The sequence below is a fragment of the Polyodon spathula genome, chromosome 12, assembly GCF_017654505.1.
Source record: "Polyodon spathula isolate WHYD16114869_AA chromosome 12, ASM1765450v1, whole genome shotgun sequence".
Lineage (NCBI taxonomy): Eukaryota > Metazoa > Chordata > Actinopteri > Acipenseriformes > Polyodontidae > Polyodon > Polyodon spathula.
The window spans coordinates 18888600-18906791 of NC_054545.1; the positions used below are offsets into that span (position 1 = coordinate 18888600).

Here is an 18192-nt window from a genome sequence, read left to right on the forward strand (position 1 = left end):
GCTTGGTTGGATAAGTGTCCAATCCCCTTGTAATAACAATCCTAAATTAGCTCAGGTGTAACCAATTGCCTTCAAAATCACACACCAAGTTAAGTGGCCTCCACCTGTGTTAAACTGTAGTGATTCACATGATTTCAGGATAAATTCAGCAGTTCCTGTAGGTTCCCTCTGCTGGGTAGTGCATTTCAAAGCAAAGACTCAACCATCTATCCAAATATCAAACGCCCTCCTTTGGAGCACGGTCAAGACGATTATTAAGAAGTGGAAGTTGTATGGCACCACCAAGACCCTGTCTAGATCAGGCCGTCCCTCTTAACTGGATGACCGAGCAAGAAGGAGACTGATCAGTGAGGCTACCAAGAGGCCAATGGCAACTTTGCAAGAGCTACAGGCTTTTATGGCCAACACTGGTCAAAGCGTGCATGTGACAACAATATCCCAAGCACTCCACAAATCTGGCCTGCATGCCATTACTCAAGAAAGCCCACCCTGAATCCCGTTTGAAGTACACTCAGGAGATTCTGTAGCCATGTGGCAAAAAGTTTTGTGGTCTGACGAAACTAAAGTACAATACAGTGCATCACCCAAAGAACACCATCCCTACTGTGAAGCATGGTGGTGGCAGCAGCATGTTATGGGGATGTTTCTCATCAGCAGGGACTGGAGCACTTGTCAGGATATAAGGGAAAATGAATGGAGCAAAGTACAGAGAAGTCCTTGAGGAAAACATGCTGCCCTCTGCAAGAAAGCTGAAACTGGGTTGGAAGTTCACCTTTCGGCATGACAATGATCCAAAGCACACAGCCAAAGCTACACTGGAGTGGCTAAAAAACAAAAAGGTAAATGTCCTTGAGTGGCCCAGTCAGAGCCCCAACCTAAATCTAATCGACAATTTGTGGCATGACTTGAAGACTGCTGTCCATCAACGCTCCCTAAGGAACTTGACAGAGCTTGAACAGTTTTGTCAAATATTGCCAAATATAGGTGTGCAAAGTTGGTAGAGACCTATCCCAACAGATACACAGCTGTAATTGCTGCCAAAGGTGCTTCCATCAAGTATTAACTCAGGGGGGTGGAAACTTATCCAATTATGATCTTTCAGTTTTGTATTTTTAATATATAATTTTTTTCTCAATAAAAACTCTTTCCTTTAACAGTGTGGAGTATGGTGTGTAGATATGTGGAAAAAAATCCTCATTTAAATAAACTCTGAGGCACTGACACAACAAAATGTGAAAAAAGTTCAAGGGGGTATAGACTTTCTATAGGCACTGTATATATATACTATGCACATACACACATAGAATATATACAAGGTTTCCCACAAAATAATAATATAGTAATAAGAATATATACCCAAATCTGAATTCCGCATAAGACAGCGCAATGCTCTCGCCAGTAGAATGCATTTACATTTTTTGTTGCTGGGGAGCCAGTATACCAGTAGCCCATAAGGGTTCAACAGATTCCTCAGTAGATGCTAATCCAACGGGACATTATTGTAACTTTCGTTTTGCAAGTCCTGCTGCAAACTGATATTAAGCCCCATATTTGTCTTGTTGTCATTCTTGTGAAACAGTCCTTGTCCCATGAATAAAGTTTAAGAAATTTTACTTCAATTCTACACATGGACGCTCAAGCCCACAGCAATAATATAGGAGGCAAATATGACTGTTTCTGTTCTTCATCAGCATCCATGATGCTTCTTAAGGCTAGTGTAACAAGAATTGGATCTCACTGCTCTGCTCCCTATATCGCTGTGTTGACCTTTCTGCCCCCTCCTACTCAGACTATAATTTCACCCTACACCCCCTCTCACCCCCCCTCTCTTCCACCACTGGTAGATTAGCTGTACCCCCCTCCGCTCCCCTGCTTCCACAGCCTGCTCCTTCACCACCCTTGCTCCCTCACTGTGTAACAACCAACCCACAGATATCAGGACTGCTCAGGTGTCTTCTCAAGACACACCTGTTCAGACCGCATCTGAAAACCTCACAACTCTCAACTATACTGGACTATATGGCACCCAGTTGTACCAGTACTTGCACTGAACTGCTCCATACCTTGCCGTATTCTACCACTGCTCTTGATTTTAATCTTATAGGTATCTGTATTCATGTTTTTTGTAATTGCTCTTATTTTAAATTGTTCTCATCCACTTAAAATAAAACGGTTAACAACATAACAAAATGGGACTTGGGAGAAGTGTACAAGTGGGAAGCCTTGGTAATGAATGTGTGAACTCTTGCAAAGAAAGAAACCACCACATTTGCTACAGACAAATATTAGGGCTGAGGTTTGGAAGACATCTTTCAAATGCATTGAAACAATCAATTTGGGAAAATAAAGCATTTTTCCCCCTATTGATGACTACTGACATCACTCTTCAACAGCTTGTAATGACAGCACCTGACACCACTTCCATCCCAGAATTATGTTTCTAAAGCCGGGCTGTAGTGCAGCAGGGACTGCACTGATTTCTTCCAGCAAACCTCTTTGTTGCATTCAGGTCTCGATGAGGGAGTGTTTTACAATATTAAATTGCCTCTCTTTACTGAAGTGGTCTTTCTTACAGCTTTGGAGATAAAATCAGAGCTCAAGGAGGGGTACAACAGTAATTATTTTCTTCCTGTGCAAGACTCACAAACCTTGTGGGCTTGTCAGCAGATCTGCTCCAGTGAACTCCTTTTTTTATGACCTCTTGAACTTCCAGATGCCCCATTGTGGCCCATTCTTTGTGTAATTATATGTTAACTCTGCAATGCAATTTTCCCCTCTTCAACAGCATTTTCCCGGAGGTTGAAGCAACACATGTAGGTTGATACAAGAGCTTTTACTTCAGTAAGTCAGGCTGCATTTACTAATCAGTCACACTGCTGCATTCAATCAATCAATCATTCAATCTCTCTTAACGGGTAGGTTCTCATTCACAGCTGACTTTAGAAAACCAGGAGAACGGAGAAATAAATGCAGTAATTATCAAGGATGAGGGACATTTAGTTTATCCAGGACAGAGATGTATTGTTTTCTATTTGATTTCAGCAAGGCTACACCCTTGCTATAATTCAAAAAATGTAGATTGGACTATTCTGGAAGCTTGGTTTAGGTCTGACTCACCATAACATACATCACAGCACTTGACTTTAAGACACTTCTTTAGACAGAGTGGCAAGGGTATGGAACGAGCCACATAGCCACGTTGTTGATGCGAACTCACTGGAAGTTTTAAAACCAGACTTGCCAAAGTTTGTAGATGAACCAGCTACCATAGTAGCTACTGGAGGAGCACTGATGAGACACATTAGCCTCCTCTCTACAGTGGCACACTGATTATTTGATTATTCGGGTAAGCTCACTGGCTGAATGGTAAATTAGCCCAATCAACAGCAGTGTCAACAAGGTGAACCTCTGATTGTCAGCCCGATTTCAGTGGAGCGCTCGTCAACAGCAGTGTCAACAAGGTGAACCTCTCTGACTGTCAGCCAGATTTCAATGGAGCGCCGTCAACAGCAGTGACAACAAGGTGAACCTCTCTGATTGTCAGCCCGATTTCAATGGAGCGCTGTCAACAGCAGTGTCAACAAGGTGAACCTCTCTGACTGTCAGCCCCTGATTTCAGTGGAGCGCTCAATGTCAACAAAGTGAACCTCTCTGATTTTCAGCCCTTAATTTCAGTGAAGCGCTCAATTTGAGTAATCGTGCAAGCACTACTCCTCTCCTTTTTGCATGTTCTTATTCTTATCACTGACCAAGCCCAACTTGCTTAGTTACAGACAAGTTCAGACACTGGTTGACAGAAAAGCAAAAAATACACTTCATACTGCTAATCACAGCATGGTTTCTCTCAAAATCAGTTGCTTCTAAACGTGCGTTAAAGATTGTCCTCAGCGAGTTTTATCACAATTGGATATGTAGTTATCTAGATAAAAGTGTGAAGGATGTCTTTGAAGTGTGACCTACTGAAATGCACCAGAGCATAAAAACTCGAACAAAGCCTGATCACTATTAACAGGTTTCATCTTCGAAACTGTCAATCTCCCAACACAAACAACAAGATAAACATCAAACTGCATATGTGCTTAAGGATCCGATAAAATAGGTTATCATTTATAGCGACTGTCGCAAACGAAATCATTTCATAAATCTTACTTGTCACATAATGCAATTCTATAGGTCTCACATGTGCATTTTTTTTTTTTTTTTTTTTTAAAGCAGACTTATTTCCACTTAAAACATGATCTATGGTACCACACAAGGTAAAAGTAAGCTTTGTTTTCTTGCCTTGCCTGCCAAAAATCAGTTACTAATTAAGTAACTGATTAATTATTTAATAAAATAATAAAGCTGTATTTTCTAACCTGATATTTATCCTACAGAATACTGTTCTTGAAATTCCTTGTTACAATAATTATGATTACTCTTTCTGTGTTAATAAATGGTTATTTATATAGGAATGTTAATATTTAAGAGAAATCATTAATTAGATTTACTGATAATTAAAAAAAAACAAAAAAACAAAACAACAACAGTGAGTGTTAGCATCAGTTTATTTGGGAAATTAAGAGCAAAACCCTGTATAATGACACTTTCTTGTCATGCAAGTTTATTATTTATTCATTTTATCCATATTTAAACATGTTTTATCTTTGCATAACATACAAAAAGCACAACTGTAGAAAGTGCTTTATGAGAGGAATATGTGTGGCATGTGTATAATGGCCGTGTTAAACTTCTGTGCTAGAGTATAGAGAGCTGCCGACCTAAGCACGTGGCACATCTACAAAGAAATCCTGAACACATGTGTCTTCAGGGTTAATCTTACTGGCTGAAAGCAGGTCAGTCAATAGGGAAGCAGCCGTTCGATTACTAGCAGGAAAGAAGGCGTTGATAGGGTGGGGACAATTTCAATGATGAGGAGAGTGCAAGACTATCTGAAAGCAAAGCCTATAAACAAGATATTTACTTAACCTAGTATAGTACCAGGTATCATGTTTAAAATATTTTCTTAAAATGCTAGCTAAATGTGTTTCTTTCAGTACTACTATTTTGTGAATAGATGTTAATGGCGTGGAAAAATGTATGGAATTATTTTCTTATCTACAATCATCACTTTAAGAACAATGCAGTTCCAGTTCAGTGTAAATGGTTCTTTCCATTATAAGACATGAAACTGAGAAAAATGTCATTACAAACTGAATATTGCAATACAGAAAAGGACTAACCTGTCTGACTTCCATGCTGGAATTGGTGAACTGCCGAGCTAGACCGAAGTCCAGCATATAGCACTTCCTGCAGGTACTGGGGAAACGGCCCATTGCGAAGTTGGACTGTGGACAAACCCAGGGGAATCAGTGAACTTTGAATGTTAACACACAGAGTAGGGCCATTGTCAGGACCCCAGTTAAAGCAATTGTGATGTGCACATGTCATAGATCTATCATGTCCATCTGGACTAACTTGACTTCATGCGTGATCTGTAATATCTGTTTAACTTTCTGCTGGGATTGGTACTTTGTACAGATCTGTTTCCATTGAAAATTACATGTGGTAAAATTAGAAGAAACTACGTCAAGTAGGTAAACATTTTGGCTGGTGCTTTCTTCAGTGTATTAGCCGACACGTGTCTAATTGACTTATAGTTTTACTCTTAGAATTCTGATATAGGGGTAGATGTACTAAAGTGTTGTGCCGGTCGCAATAGTTTGCAACAAGTCGGAAGTCTAGGGTGAAATGTACTAAACAAGCACAATGCTTTAGTGACTTTTTATGGAATGCTTTGCAGTGTGCTTACAAGCCTTGCAAACAAATAGACTGCACACATGTGCCAAGTTAAAAATAATAATAATTAAAAAAATAAAATGCTAAAATAATTTAGTTTCAATTTAAAATATTCTTTTATTCACATTGTGCACCAATGTGTCCAATGCAGCAGCATCATTTATTTTGTGTTACCAGGAGGCTAAAGTAAAAAAAAAGTGTGCTAGGTACTGGTATTCATTTGATTTTTCTACTGTACTGTATATTGTATAGTCCTACTGTACAAATTAGTATTTTTACATAATGTAATGTGTAGCCTTCCCAAAATACATTAAATATACATTATGGCCCGCGATACAATCAGGTTTAACACCCAAGACCAGTCAGTGGCTGTCAGTCCTAGTCTGGGTATTGCCCGTACCGGTTTGATGTCTCTGTGCAGGAAGCCCACAGAGTGGATGCTCTCGATGGACTCCAGGATCTGTCGGCCGAGCCGCAGGGTGGTGCTGATGGTGAAGGTGCCCCGGGACATGCTGCGCCGCAGGTCTGCCAAGTTTCTCCCCTGCGGAGAAGCTCCACGATAGTACAGCACAACACTGACAGCCTGCGACTCAGGAAGGACTGCTGCATCTACCCATAGTCCAGTACAGGTTTCGGTTTACATTTTTTGCAGGCAGTTAAGCTCCCTTCATGAATGCATGCCAGGCTACTACTTCAGAAACAAGCAACCAAAACAGATTTTTAATCTCAGATAAAACATAGAGGCGGATTTAATAGAATAAAACGAGCTTGATGTCCACAACCACCACATAGTTGAGTACAATTGGCAGTCTGTGTTCGGATTCCACAGTGAATTAAAACGCTTTGTTTGGAAAGCTATTGTTCCTTTCTGTTTTGGAAAGATAAACAGCTTTGGCTTTAGTCAAAAGAGAAATGGTGGAGAAAGTATGGAACAAACACTTGGGATAATGTTGTTGTGCAAATAAGAGGTATGAAAATGTTAAGATGTCTTAAACCCTCATATGTGTGTTGCTCTCAAACCCTAACTCACCTGCAGCTCCATGACCACGTAGTTAAACCTGTCATTCCGTCCGCACCCAATAAACCGGCACACGTGGTCTTTACCTGCAATGAAAAAAAAAAATATATATATATAATATAGTAATACAGCAGGGAGGGGGTTAAAATCCTTCCCTGCCAAAAAATGTGAAAATGCAACTTGACTTAATTGTTGTATTGTTTAGTAATCCCCTGCACCTGGTGTTAATTGTAAATTAGAGCCAGGTGCAGGGTATTTAAGAGAGGCAGCTAAACTGCTCATGGCTGCTGAGTAGAAGGAAACAGAAGGTGTGCTCTGTTTCCGAGCAATCAAGAGTAAGGTACGGTGTTTGTGTTTGTGACAGGTAAACGGCTTAGCCGTCCTGCGTGTTAGTCAGGGACCTGTGGGTGTATAGTCAGAGCTCCAAAACGGAGTTAGGTTTTGTTTGTGTTTTGTTTATTTGATTTGTGTTTATTAAAAGTGCACACAAGCACCACAAAAATCCATTTCTGTTTTCTGGGTCTGCTTTTAAGAGTGCGAGGATCTTTTACAATATATATATATATATATATATATATATATATATATATATATATATATATATATATATATATATATATAAAACTTATACTGTCAATTTACAGTATAATCGTAAATCTTGAAAAACTACTCACTTCTAAATCTTTTGTAGTCATTTTTGTATTACTTTAGTATAAATACATGTTAATTTGGATTCACATGTTGTTTTTTTCTGACTTTGTGAATGAAAAAGACACAAAAGCGCTCATTTTCTCATTGGAAATAGTAATATTTTGAAATATCACTGTCCTGGTCACAAAAGCAAAGTTTGTGGGGAATAATAGCCATTTTCTATACTTTTGAGGCATAAGCAAATAGGAAATAACACTTACTACCCAGGAACCAAAAAAAAATTAAAAATTTTGTTACATGGTGTAATTCGTTCTTATTCTCTGGAATAATTACTCCATTTTTATATATGTGGACTGTGGAGCCATGTGTACTCTACCACAATGCTCTCCCAGCCATGGGACTGTGAAGCCATGTATTCTCTACCCGAATTAACAGAAAAGACAATGATAATCCAGGTGCAATGGTGTTTTATTTTATAATCCAATTGCCTGGTGGTGAAACAGCAGTAAATAATAACAATGATAAGCAATACAGTGCCATGTTTTGCTTTACTGTAATCCGCGGGTTGGTCTCAAAATAATAGTCTCAATCTTTACACTCACACGTAACACAAACACAAGTTCACAGTGCGTGCTCTAGTGCTCGTAGTGCAAATGCAGTTTATTGTGCAAACAAGGTGCAGTGTTGTCCGGGTTTAGTGCTGGCCTCTGGCAACAGCTCCGGATCATGTTAGCCGTCTAAATAACAAGCAAGTACACTTTAGACACAACAAACAAAACACTCACGGTTCACAACACAGGTCTCCTTTTGTTTTCACTTTAACCATTTACAAAGAAACAGATCACAGCGCTCCGTCCGCTTCTATACCATCTATAATGACGAGTGCAACAGGTCCCCCAATACGCGGTTGCCACCTCGTTTCCCTTCCGGGTCGATGATTTAGTGTACCGGAGCTCCGCCCCCTTTCTAGATAACAACTTCCGTCTAACCCTGGGAATGAATTGTCAGACCATCCAGTCCAGGGTACTCTGTTCCCTTTACACAGCGCCCTCACAGGTCAGGAGGGAGATGTATTACCAAAAACCACTTTGTCTGTCACAATGACACAATACGTCTATTGTGCATAGTGTTTAGATTTTTGTAAGCTTACTTAAGACATTTATTGAAACATCATAAAACCTGTTCATTGCAGGGGCTCTGCAACTTAATCAGATCAATTTCAATGTATTTCTTGATTCTGACCAGAAAATGACTAAAATGTAACCAGGGTGGAGAGATCCAAGCTAAGGAAAACCACAGCAATTGAAAGGGGTGTCAGCTCAGCTGGTCAGAAAAGACACCTAAACTGAAAGTGGTGAAACCTGTGGTAGAATTAATGGGTTTAATGGTGTTCTAATGAAGAAACACAGTCAAATATGTACTGAGTGATGTGATTTATTACAATATTTTGTGAGCCCCCGTCACGTATTAAAACTGATTCTTCCAATGAAGATCCCATTGTACCAGAATTAATAAAACTTGTCTATCAAAATAGCAAATAGTTTGTACAATGACAGTTCATTTAATGAGAATATAGATCCATCAAAAACCACTTACTAGGGCTTCCGAGTGGCGCATCCAGTAAAGGCGCTCTGCATGGAGTGCAGGATGTGCCCTATAGCCTGGAGATCGCAGGTATGAATCCAGGCTATGTCACTGCCGACCATGACCGGGGGTTCCTAGGGGGTGGCGCACAATTGGCTGAGCGCCGCCTGGTTGGGGAGGGATTAGGTCGGCAGGGAATCCACAGTTCACCGCGCACCAGCGCCTGCGGGTCTGCAGTGGAGCCATTCAGAGCTGTGTGGTCCTCCGGCACTATAGGTCTGGTGGCTTCGCTGTGGATCCACAGTGCAAAAATTAACAGATTGGCAAGAACACGTTTCGGAGGACGCGTGTTTCAGTCTCCGTTTCCTGAGTTGGCGCGGGAGTTGCAGAGGTTAACTGGGATAAAAACAATAATTGGGCATCCAAACTGGGAGAAAACCGGGTTAAAAAAAACAACATTGGCAATGACTACAGCGACAGCGAGTGGAAGCGACAGTGTGGGAGAAGTACAGGCGTGGAAAAGTGCAGAGCAGTTTAGAAGCAGTAAGGAGAAATTACATCTTTAATTGCTTTAATCAGAAAATACAGGACATTGGGGAAACACTGCAGCTCAAAGTCAAACAGCTGTGTGTGTTTTTCTGATAACAAACAAGACGAAACTCAGAGCAGCAGATTCAAATTCAGCGCCGTTCTGAGACACGGGCGAGGGGAGGAGCTAACAGCACAGCAGAACAACGTAGCTATAAACGAGTCAGTCTTAACAGCGACAGCGAGTGGAAGCGACATCGTGGGAGAAGTACAGGTGTGGAAAAGTGCAGAGCAGTTTAGAAGCAGTTTGAAAGCAAGTTGACGGCTGCAGAAGAAACTAAACTTCAAAAATAAAAACCATCAACATGGTCTTCAAGCCAGTAATCTGTGACACCTGCATGATGTGGGAAATCCGAGAAAACCCAGCAGAGCTAAACCAAGTGTGCGTAAAGTGCCGCGCGATCCGGGACTTGCATAAACTAGTAACCATGCTAGAAATGAAGCTGGAAGAAATGAGACAGCAACAAGATCTTGAGGAGCTGGCACACCCACAATTCATGGAAGTCTGCACCACCCCTAACAGAATGAAAGCCACCAGGGAGATAGAAGGTCAGAACAGCTGGGTTCAGGTAGGCAGAAGCAGGGAAAAAAAGAAACTTCGTCAAACACAACCACCAGAAATCAAAACAACCAACAAATTTGAGTCACTTCAGAATTTTGACGAGCAAAACCAACAACAAGAGAACGAAAGGAACAACATCCAGGACCCTACTGACAGTGGTGACCAGACAGCAAAAACAAGGGAGGTCATGATTGTTGGGGACTCCATATTGAGAAACACAGCAAGTTCAATTTGCAGTTTGGACCCCCTCACTACAACAGTGTGTTGCCTTCCAGGAGCCTCTGTCAAGCACATCACTGAGAATGTGGACAGGCTCCTAGAACGAACAGGAGACGACCCGGTAGTAGTCGTCCACATCGGTACAAACAACATTGGAAGAGACAGACCAAAATCCCTGCAAAACAAATTCAGAGAGCTAGGAAGGAAATTAAAAGAGAAAACCAAAACTGTGGTATTTTCTGGTATACTACCGGCACCTTGCAAAGGACCATATGGACAGCTGGAAATAATTAATCAAAACGCATGGCTGAAGATGTGGTGCACACGGGAAGGCTTCACCTATCTTGATCATTGGACCACATTCTACAACAAGGACTATCTGTATAGACGGGATGGACTGCACTTAAATAACAAGGGAACCAGTCTACTTGGAGAAAAGATCCTCGAGCAGGTTCAGAAGCATTTAAACTAGAAAGGAAGGGGGGAGAAATCAACAAAAAAACAGAAGGGAGACCGCATCAAAACAAGAACAACTCAGGTAAGACAACCATTAAATGTATTTATCTAAATGCTAGAAGTATCAGAAACAAAATTCTAGAACTTGAAGCTACTGCACTAACAGGTAACTATGATGTGATAGGTGTTACAGAAACTTGGTTGTCTGAGAGTGATGGGGACGAATATAATATTTGTGGGTATACACTGTATAGGAAAGACAGGCAGGACAGAAGAGGTGGAGGGGTAGCGCTATACATAAGAAACAGTCTTGAAGCCCAGGTGTTAAACCTGGACAAAGAAAACAAAGCCGAATCAATATGGGTCAGAATAACGGACAAAAATTCAAAGGGCATAATAATAGGAGCATGCTATAGACCGCCAGATTCAGACGGTGAGCAAAATAATCTGTTATACAATGACATTAGAAATGCATGTAGCAAAGGAAAAGCAATACTAATGGGGGATTTCAACTTCCCCCATATACAATGGGAAAACCCAGTGGGGAGCACGACAGATGAAATAGAAATGGTGGAAATGACAAATGACTGCTTCCTAACACAATTTGTCAAGGCACCGACTAGAGGGGAGGCATGCCTTGATTTAGTCTTTTCAAATAACGAAGACAGAATAACTAAAACAGAGGTCAGAGAACCACTAGCAAACTCAGACCACAACACGGTCTCATTTGAAGTGTTTTTTAAAACCCCAAAAGTAATGACTAAAGCTAAGGTTTACAATTATAGAAAAGCAAACTATGAAGGTATGAAACAGAGACTAACAGAAGTAGATTGGATTAAAATAAAGAAAACATTCACAGAAAAAGGATGGCTGTTCTTCAAAAATATAGTACTAGAGGCGCAAAACAATTACATCCCTAAAGTAGACAAATCTAAATGTAAAACTAAATTGCCAAAATGGTTTAATAGATCAATTAAAAAAAATATTCAGCAAAAAAAGGCACTTTACAGAGCATTAAAAAAGGACCAAAAAGAAAGTACACAGAAAGAGTACACGGAACTGCAAAGTCAAAAAGGAAGTTAGAAAGGCCTAGAAAGAAATAGAAATAAACACTGCTAAGGGAGCTAAAACCAATTCCAAAATGTTTTTCCAATATTACAACAGCAAGAGAACATTCAAAGAGGAGGTTAAATGTCTAAGAGATACAAATGGCAAAATCATAGACGAAGAAAAAAAAACAGCAAATATATTAAAGGATTACTTTTGACAAGTTTTTACAAAGGAGGATACGGACAACATGCCCCACATCATCCAGTTCCTATCCAGTTTTAAATAACTTTAGCATAACTGAGGCAGAAGTGTTAAAGGGACTAGGAGCTCTTAAAATAAACAAATCCCTTGGGCCAGATGAGATCCTCCCAATAGTACTCAAAGAAATGAAAGAAGTAATTTACAAACCGCTAACCAAGATCATGCAGCAGTCTCTTGACACAGGGGTGGTACCGACAGACTGGAAAATTGCAAACGTAATACCGATCCACAAAAAGGGAAACAAAACTGAACCAGGTAACTACATACCAGTAAGCCTGACTTCTATTATATGCAAACTTATTGAAACTATAATAAGATCCAAAATGGAAAATTACCTATATGGTAACAGGGTCCTGGGAGACAGTCAACATGGTTTTAGGAAAGGGAGATTGTGTCTAACTAACTTGCTTGATTTTTTTGAGGATGCAACATCAATAATGGATAATTGCAAAGCATATGACATGGTTTATTTAGATTTCCAGAAAGCTTTTGACAAAGTCCCGCACAAAAGATTAATTCTCAAACTGAACGCAGTAGGGATTCAAGGAAACACATGTACATGGATTAGGGAGTGGTTAACATATAGAAAACAGAAAGTACTGATTAGAGGAGAATCCTCAGAATGGAGTATGGTAACAAATGGAGTTCCACAGGGATCAGTATTAGGTCCTCTGCTATTCCTAATCTACATTAATGATTTAGATTCTGGTATAGTAAGCAAACTTGTTAAATTTGCAGAAGACACAAAAATAGGAGGTGTGGCAAACACTGTTACAGCAGCAAAGGTCATTCAAAATGATCTGGACAAGATTCAGAACTGGGCAAACACATGGCAAATGACATTTAATAGAGAAAAGTGTAAGGTACTGCACGCAGGAAATAAAAATGTACAATATAAATATCATATGGGAGATACTGAAATTGGAGAAGGAATCTATGAAAAAGACCTTTTTGTTGACTCAGAAATGTCTTAATCTAGACAATGTGGGGAAGCTATAAAAAAGGCTAACAAGATGCTCGGATACACTGTTTAAATTGTTGAATTTAAATCAAGGGAAGTAATGTTAAAACTGTACAATGCATTAATAAGACCTCATCTTGAATATTGTGTTCAGTTCTGGTCACCTCGCTATAAAAAAGATATTGCTGCTCTAGAAAGAGTGCAAAGAAGAGTAACCAGAATTATTCCGGGTTTAAAAGGCATGTCATATGTCTTGAACAAAGAAGACTACGCGGCAACCTAATTCAAGCATTCAGAATTCTAAAAGGTATTGACAAGGTCGACCCAAGGGACTTTTTTGACCTGAAAAAAGAAACAAGGACCAGAGGTCACAAATGGAGATTAGACAAAGGGGCATTCAGAACAGAAAATAGAAGGCACTTTTTTACACAGAGAATCGTGAGGGTCTGGAATCAACTCTCCAGTAATGTTGTTGAAGCTGACACCCTGGGATCCTTCAAGAAGCTGCTTGATGAGATTCTGGGATCAATAAGCTACTAACAACCAAACGAGCGGCCTCCTCTCGTTTGTAAACTTTCTTATGTTCTTATGTATATATAAAAAAAAACACTTACTATTAAATTTTGATATCAAGAAGCGTAACAAATCATTTTCCAGTCTAGCTGTACTAACCTCAAGGACACAACAAAGACACGGCACCATAGAAACAGGACAGCACCTCTGACGAGGAGCTGCAGACCTGCTTCACACAGTGAAAAATCGATTTTGATGTAATTATCTTGTTTTAGTCAGTTATATAATATATATATATATATATATATATATATATATATATATATATATATATATATATATATATATATATACAGTGCCTTGCAAAAGTATTCAGACCCCTGACCAATTCAATCATATTACCGAATTACAAATGGTACATTGAAATTTCGTTCTGTTCGATATTTTATTTTAAAACACTGAAACTCAGAATCAATTATTGTAAGGTGACATTGGTTTTATGTTGGGAAATATTTTTAAGAAAAATAAAAAACTGAAATATCTTGCTTGCATAAGTATTCAACCCCCACACATTAAAATTTGGTAGAGCCACCTTTCGCTGCAATAACAGTTTTAAGTCTTTTGGGTTAAGTATGTTCCAGATTTGCACACAGTGTCGGAGTGATTTTGGCCCATTCTTCTTGGCAGATTTGCTCCTGGTTGCTCAGGTTGGTTGGACGACGCTTGTGGACCGCAACTTTCAAATAGTGCCACAGATTCTCAATGGGATTGAGATCAGGACTTTGACTGGGCCACTGTAGGACATTCACCTTTTTGTTCTTGAGCCACTCCAACGTTGCTTTGGCCTTGTGCTTGGGATCATTATCCTGCTGAAAGGTGAATTTCCTCCCAAGCTTCAGTTTTTTAGCGGACTGAAGCAGATTCTCTTGCAGTATTTTCCTGTATTTTGCTCCATCCATTCTTCCTTCAGTTGTGACAAGATGCCCAGTCCCTGCTGATGAGAAGCATCCACACAGCATGAAGCTGCCACCACCATACTTCACTGTAGGGATGGTGTGTCTTGAGGCATGGGCAGTGTTAGGTTTGCGCCACACATAGCGCTTTGAGTTTTGGCCAAAAAGCTCTATCTTGGTCTCATCTGACCATAAAACCTTTTCCCACATCGCAGCTGGGTCACTCTCATGCTTTCTGGCAAACTCCAGATGCGCTTTCAGATGGTACTTTTTGAGTAATGGCTTCTTTCTTGCCACCCTCCCATACAAGCCAGTGTTATGCAGAGCTCTTGATATGGTTGACTGGTGCACCATTACATCCACTCCCAGCCACTGAACTCTGTAGCTACTTCAAAGTGATTGTTGGCCTCTCTGTGGCTTCTCTCACAAGTCTCCTTCTTGTCTGAGTGCTAAGTTTTGAGGGACGGCCTTTTCTTGGCAGTGCCTGGGTGGTGTGATGCAGCTTCCACTTCCTGATTATTGATCCAACTGTGCTCACTGGGATATCCAAACACTTGGATATTATTTTGTACCCTTTCCCTAATCTACGCATTTGTATTACTTTATCTGTAACTTCTGTAGAATGCTCTTTGGTCTTCATTTTCCTTCAGATTCACAGCCTTAGCAATGATCCTTCAACAGTGGGGTTTTTATCCAGAAAATGTGACAGCAACTTTAATGATTCACAGGTGGAGGCCAATGGTAAAGTAATTGTGTCCTCGTTAGAGCAATTTCTTTCATCGGTGCAAACTTGGAGCTTCCACAGCATAGGGGTTGAATACTTATGCAAGCAAGATATTTCAGTTTTGTATTTTTCTTAAATATTTCCCAACATAAAACCAATGTCACCTTACAATAATTGATTTAGAGTTTAAGTGTTTTAAAATAAAATATCGAACAGAAAGAAATTTCAATGTACCATTTCTAATTCAGTAATATAAGAGAATTGGTCAGGGGTCTGATACATTTGCAAGGCACTAATATATATATATATATATATATATATTCACACTGGTCATAACAATAATGCTAGTTGGGGCTAAAGTACATTTTCCTGCACTGAAGGTTTTCTTTTAAAACATAATGGGGAAATGGCCTATGTTACCATGAGGTATGTTTTGTAGGGACTTTTTAAACCCTGTACTCATTACAAACACACACACTAAATACGGTACATACTGTCTAACTGTGTTAACTCTATGCACTGAAGTCTTAACAAATGTTTTGCTTACGAAGAGAAGAAATTTGCCAGGTCAGATAAGGATATTTAAAAGGGCAAAAAATAGATACAATAAATGCTTCATATAGGTCAGATTATATACCCCTGTGTCCCCAATACTGTATAGATTTAAACTGCTGACAAACTAGCAGCGATAGAAATGTTTTTTAACACTAGTATTTTACTTGCGATTTAATTTGTCCTTTCATCAAAGTTACATGAGACTGATGACGAAAGTTAAGACTGAATTGCTTTGGTAAAGCCGCGAGGCAAAATGCTATCTGGAAATGACCTGCAGTGGAGCCTAATCCAAGCTAATTAGTGCTATTATACAGTAAGCTTGATCTTGGGGCACTGATTTTCCTGAGCACTGTGTCACAAAGATGGTGAAATGCCTTATTTCCACCCACAGGAAATATCCTCCTAATCGCTATTTTAAACTAAAGCCCAGGAAGAGATATCAGCAGATTCCGGTTTCAGATAATTTTGAAGTGATTAATGCACGTCCCCATAGGCAGATCACACCTCTCCCCATGTGCGGGGAGGCACTCAGCTCTGGCAATGTTACGTTATATACATTTCTTTGGCAAGTGAAGCTGCTGTATGTCTCACACAAAAGATCGTTTCTGTGGTGTGCATATTATCTGTGTTAGTATTTGATTATCAGCACTATGTTAAACTGAATTGAAAGCTATGTTTGCTTGCTGATTTGGGAGGCCATTGTGATCCAGTAATGTATTTTTTCAAGAAGCCCATCTGAGTAAAAGCAAGTGTATTTCTTACACTTACTGGGATGTATAGCTGAATCTAGATTCTGGGCATGAAATGGACAAATTTGTTTTTTTTTTTTTTTTTTTTTTTAATGGTATACACTGCACATTAACCGGGTTCTATTAAACAAGTGACTAGGAATCAGGTCCCAGAAAACATAGATGAACTGATAGTGAAATATCTGCATCACAGGGGGAGCTGAACTTGACCAGCTTTCTGCATTTGGGTTGTCCTCCTTGGAATCCTAACATAAAAACTACCCTTCAACAAGCATGACAAAGAGTAATGTACCTACATCTCTAGAACATGTCCTATTAGAATGAGTGTTTTCAATACAAACTAAACACTACCTTGTTTATACCATCTACTGTTTCCCTTCGATTTTTTTTTTTTTTTTTAACTGGTTACTGATACAATTATTAGTCAATATAATACACGTTACTTTCTCACTGTTGTCAAGTGCATTTTTCATTACTAAACCTAATTTCTATCACTACAAATGGCCTTAAATTGAAGGTAAAATAAGAGCTATTTTGCACAGCCCTAATGTACAAAGAGATAAAAAAAGCCTCTTAGTTATGCTTTCCGAGAGCAACTATAACCTGCATTGCCCAACCCAGCTGCAATACTGGGATCAAGCAGGATCCCTAATGTAATTAAAAGGGCATGACCCAATTAGGCTAAAATCAATCTATACAATGCATGTATTTATGAGCCTCTAAAATGTGTCCTGGAGAGTGCTCAGGGATGATCAATGGGACTCTCCTGTTAGAAGTGCTCCCTGGAGATCAATACAGAAGTGTTCACATACTACACCTTCACTGTGTGCTTTTCATGCACACTGCACTGTACTGGCCTGGTGCCTTCCTGCATCTTTATTAGGACTGCAAAGATTCCGGACTAGAGAAAATGATCAGACAGACAGGGTGAAAACGGGCACTGGATACTTTATTTTACTGTGATTGGTGGAGAGTTCACGATGAATCACATAGGAGCAAATTAATAATGTTGCCCTTTCTTATAGCAGCCATCACTACCCACTGGTAAGAAGGACACTAGTTAAGGTTGGTGGAATGCTGTGACAAGGATGGGTCGATCAATATTGTGGATCACAGTATTGCTTCTTATTTTTGTTTTGTTTGTGGGACTGCAAGCCCACCGTTTACATCCCCAACAGGGGATAGCCTGTTAAAATAAACTGGACTGTTTTATTATTACACTGCCTTTGTAGACACTGACTTTCACCAGCACCACCACTTACATCCCATTTAAATGAATGATGACCCTGAACCGAGGGGAACTATAAAACCAAACAGAGGTCAACTGATATCTCCACAGCAAGTGAAGCACATCTCCATCCCTTAACAATGCGAGTGAGCTGAGTGCTGGGTCTCTGCTTGCTGCTGTAGCACATCTGCCACTATCTGTAATACTGATAATGAATTGAATACCATAACCCTGCCCTGACCTTTCATCAAACCAAAAGCAATAAAAAAAAAAAAAGAGGTGAATTTATTCTTCTGATTTGGGCATGTGGGAAAGTGCTTAGCATCACCACAGCTGGCTCAC

General features: G+C 39.8%; 1 protein-coding gene across 4 annotated transcripts in view; it reads right to left on the reverse strand.

Moving 5' to 3' along the window:
- Window positions 1–18192, reverse strand: part of ttbk2a (tau tubulin kinase 2a) — a 73427-nt gene that overhangs the window by 30075 nt on the left and 25160 nt on the right. For 3 of the 4 annotated variants that reach the window (XM_041266551.1, XM_041266553.1, XM_041266550.1), the window contains exons 4-6: window positions 6809–6882; window positions 6179–6319; window positions 5223–5327 (exon numbers count right to left, since the gene is read on the reverse strand). In XM_041266551.1, coding sequence (XP_041122485.1) covers window positions 5223–5327; window positions 6179–6319; window positions 6809–6882 — 320 coding nt within the window. The remainder of the gene's footprint in view (window positions 1–5222; window positions 5328–6178; window positions 6320–6808; window positions 6883–18192) is intronic. The other variant, XM_041266552.1, reaches the window with a different exon arrangement.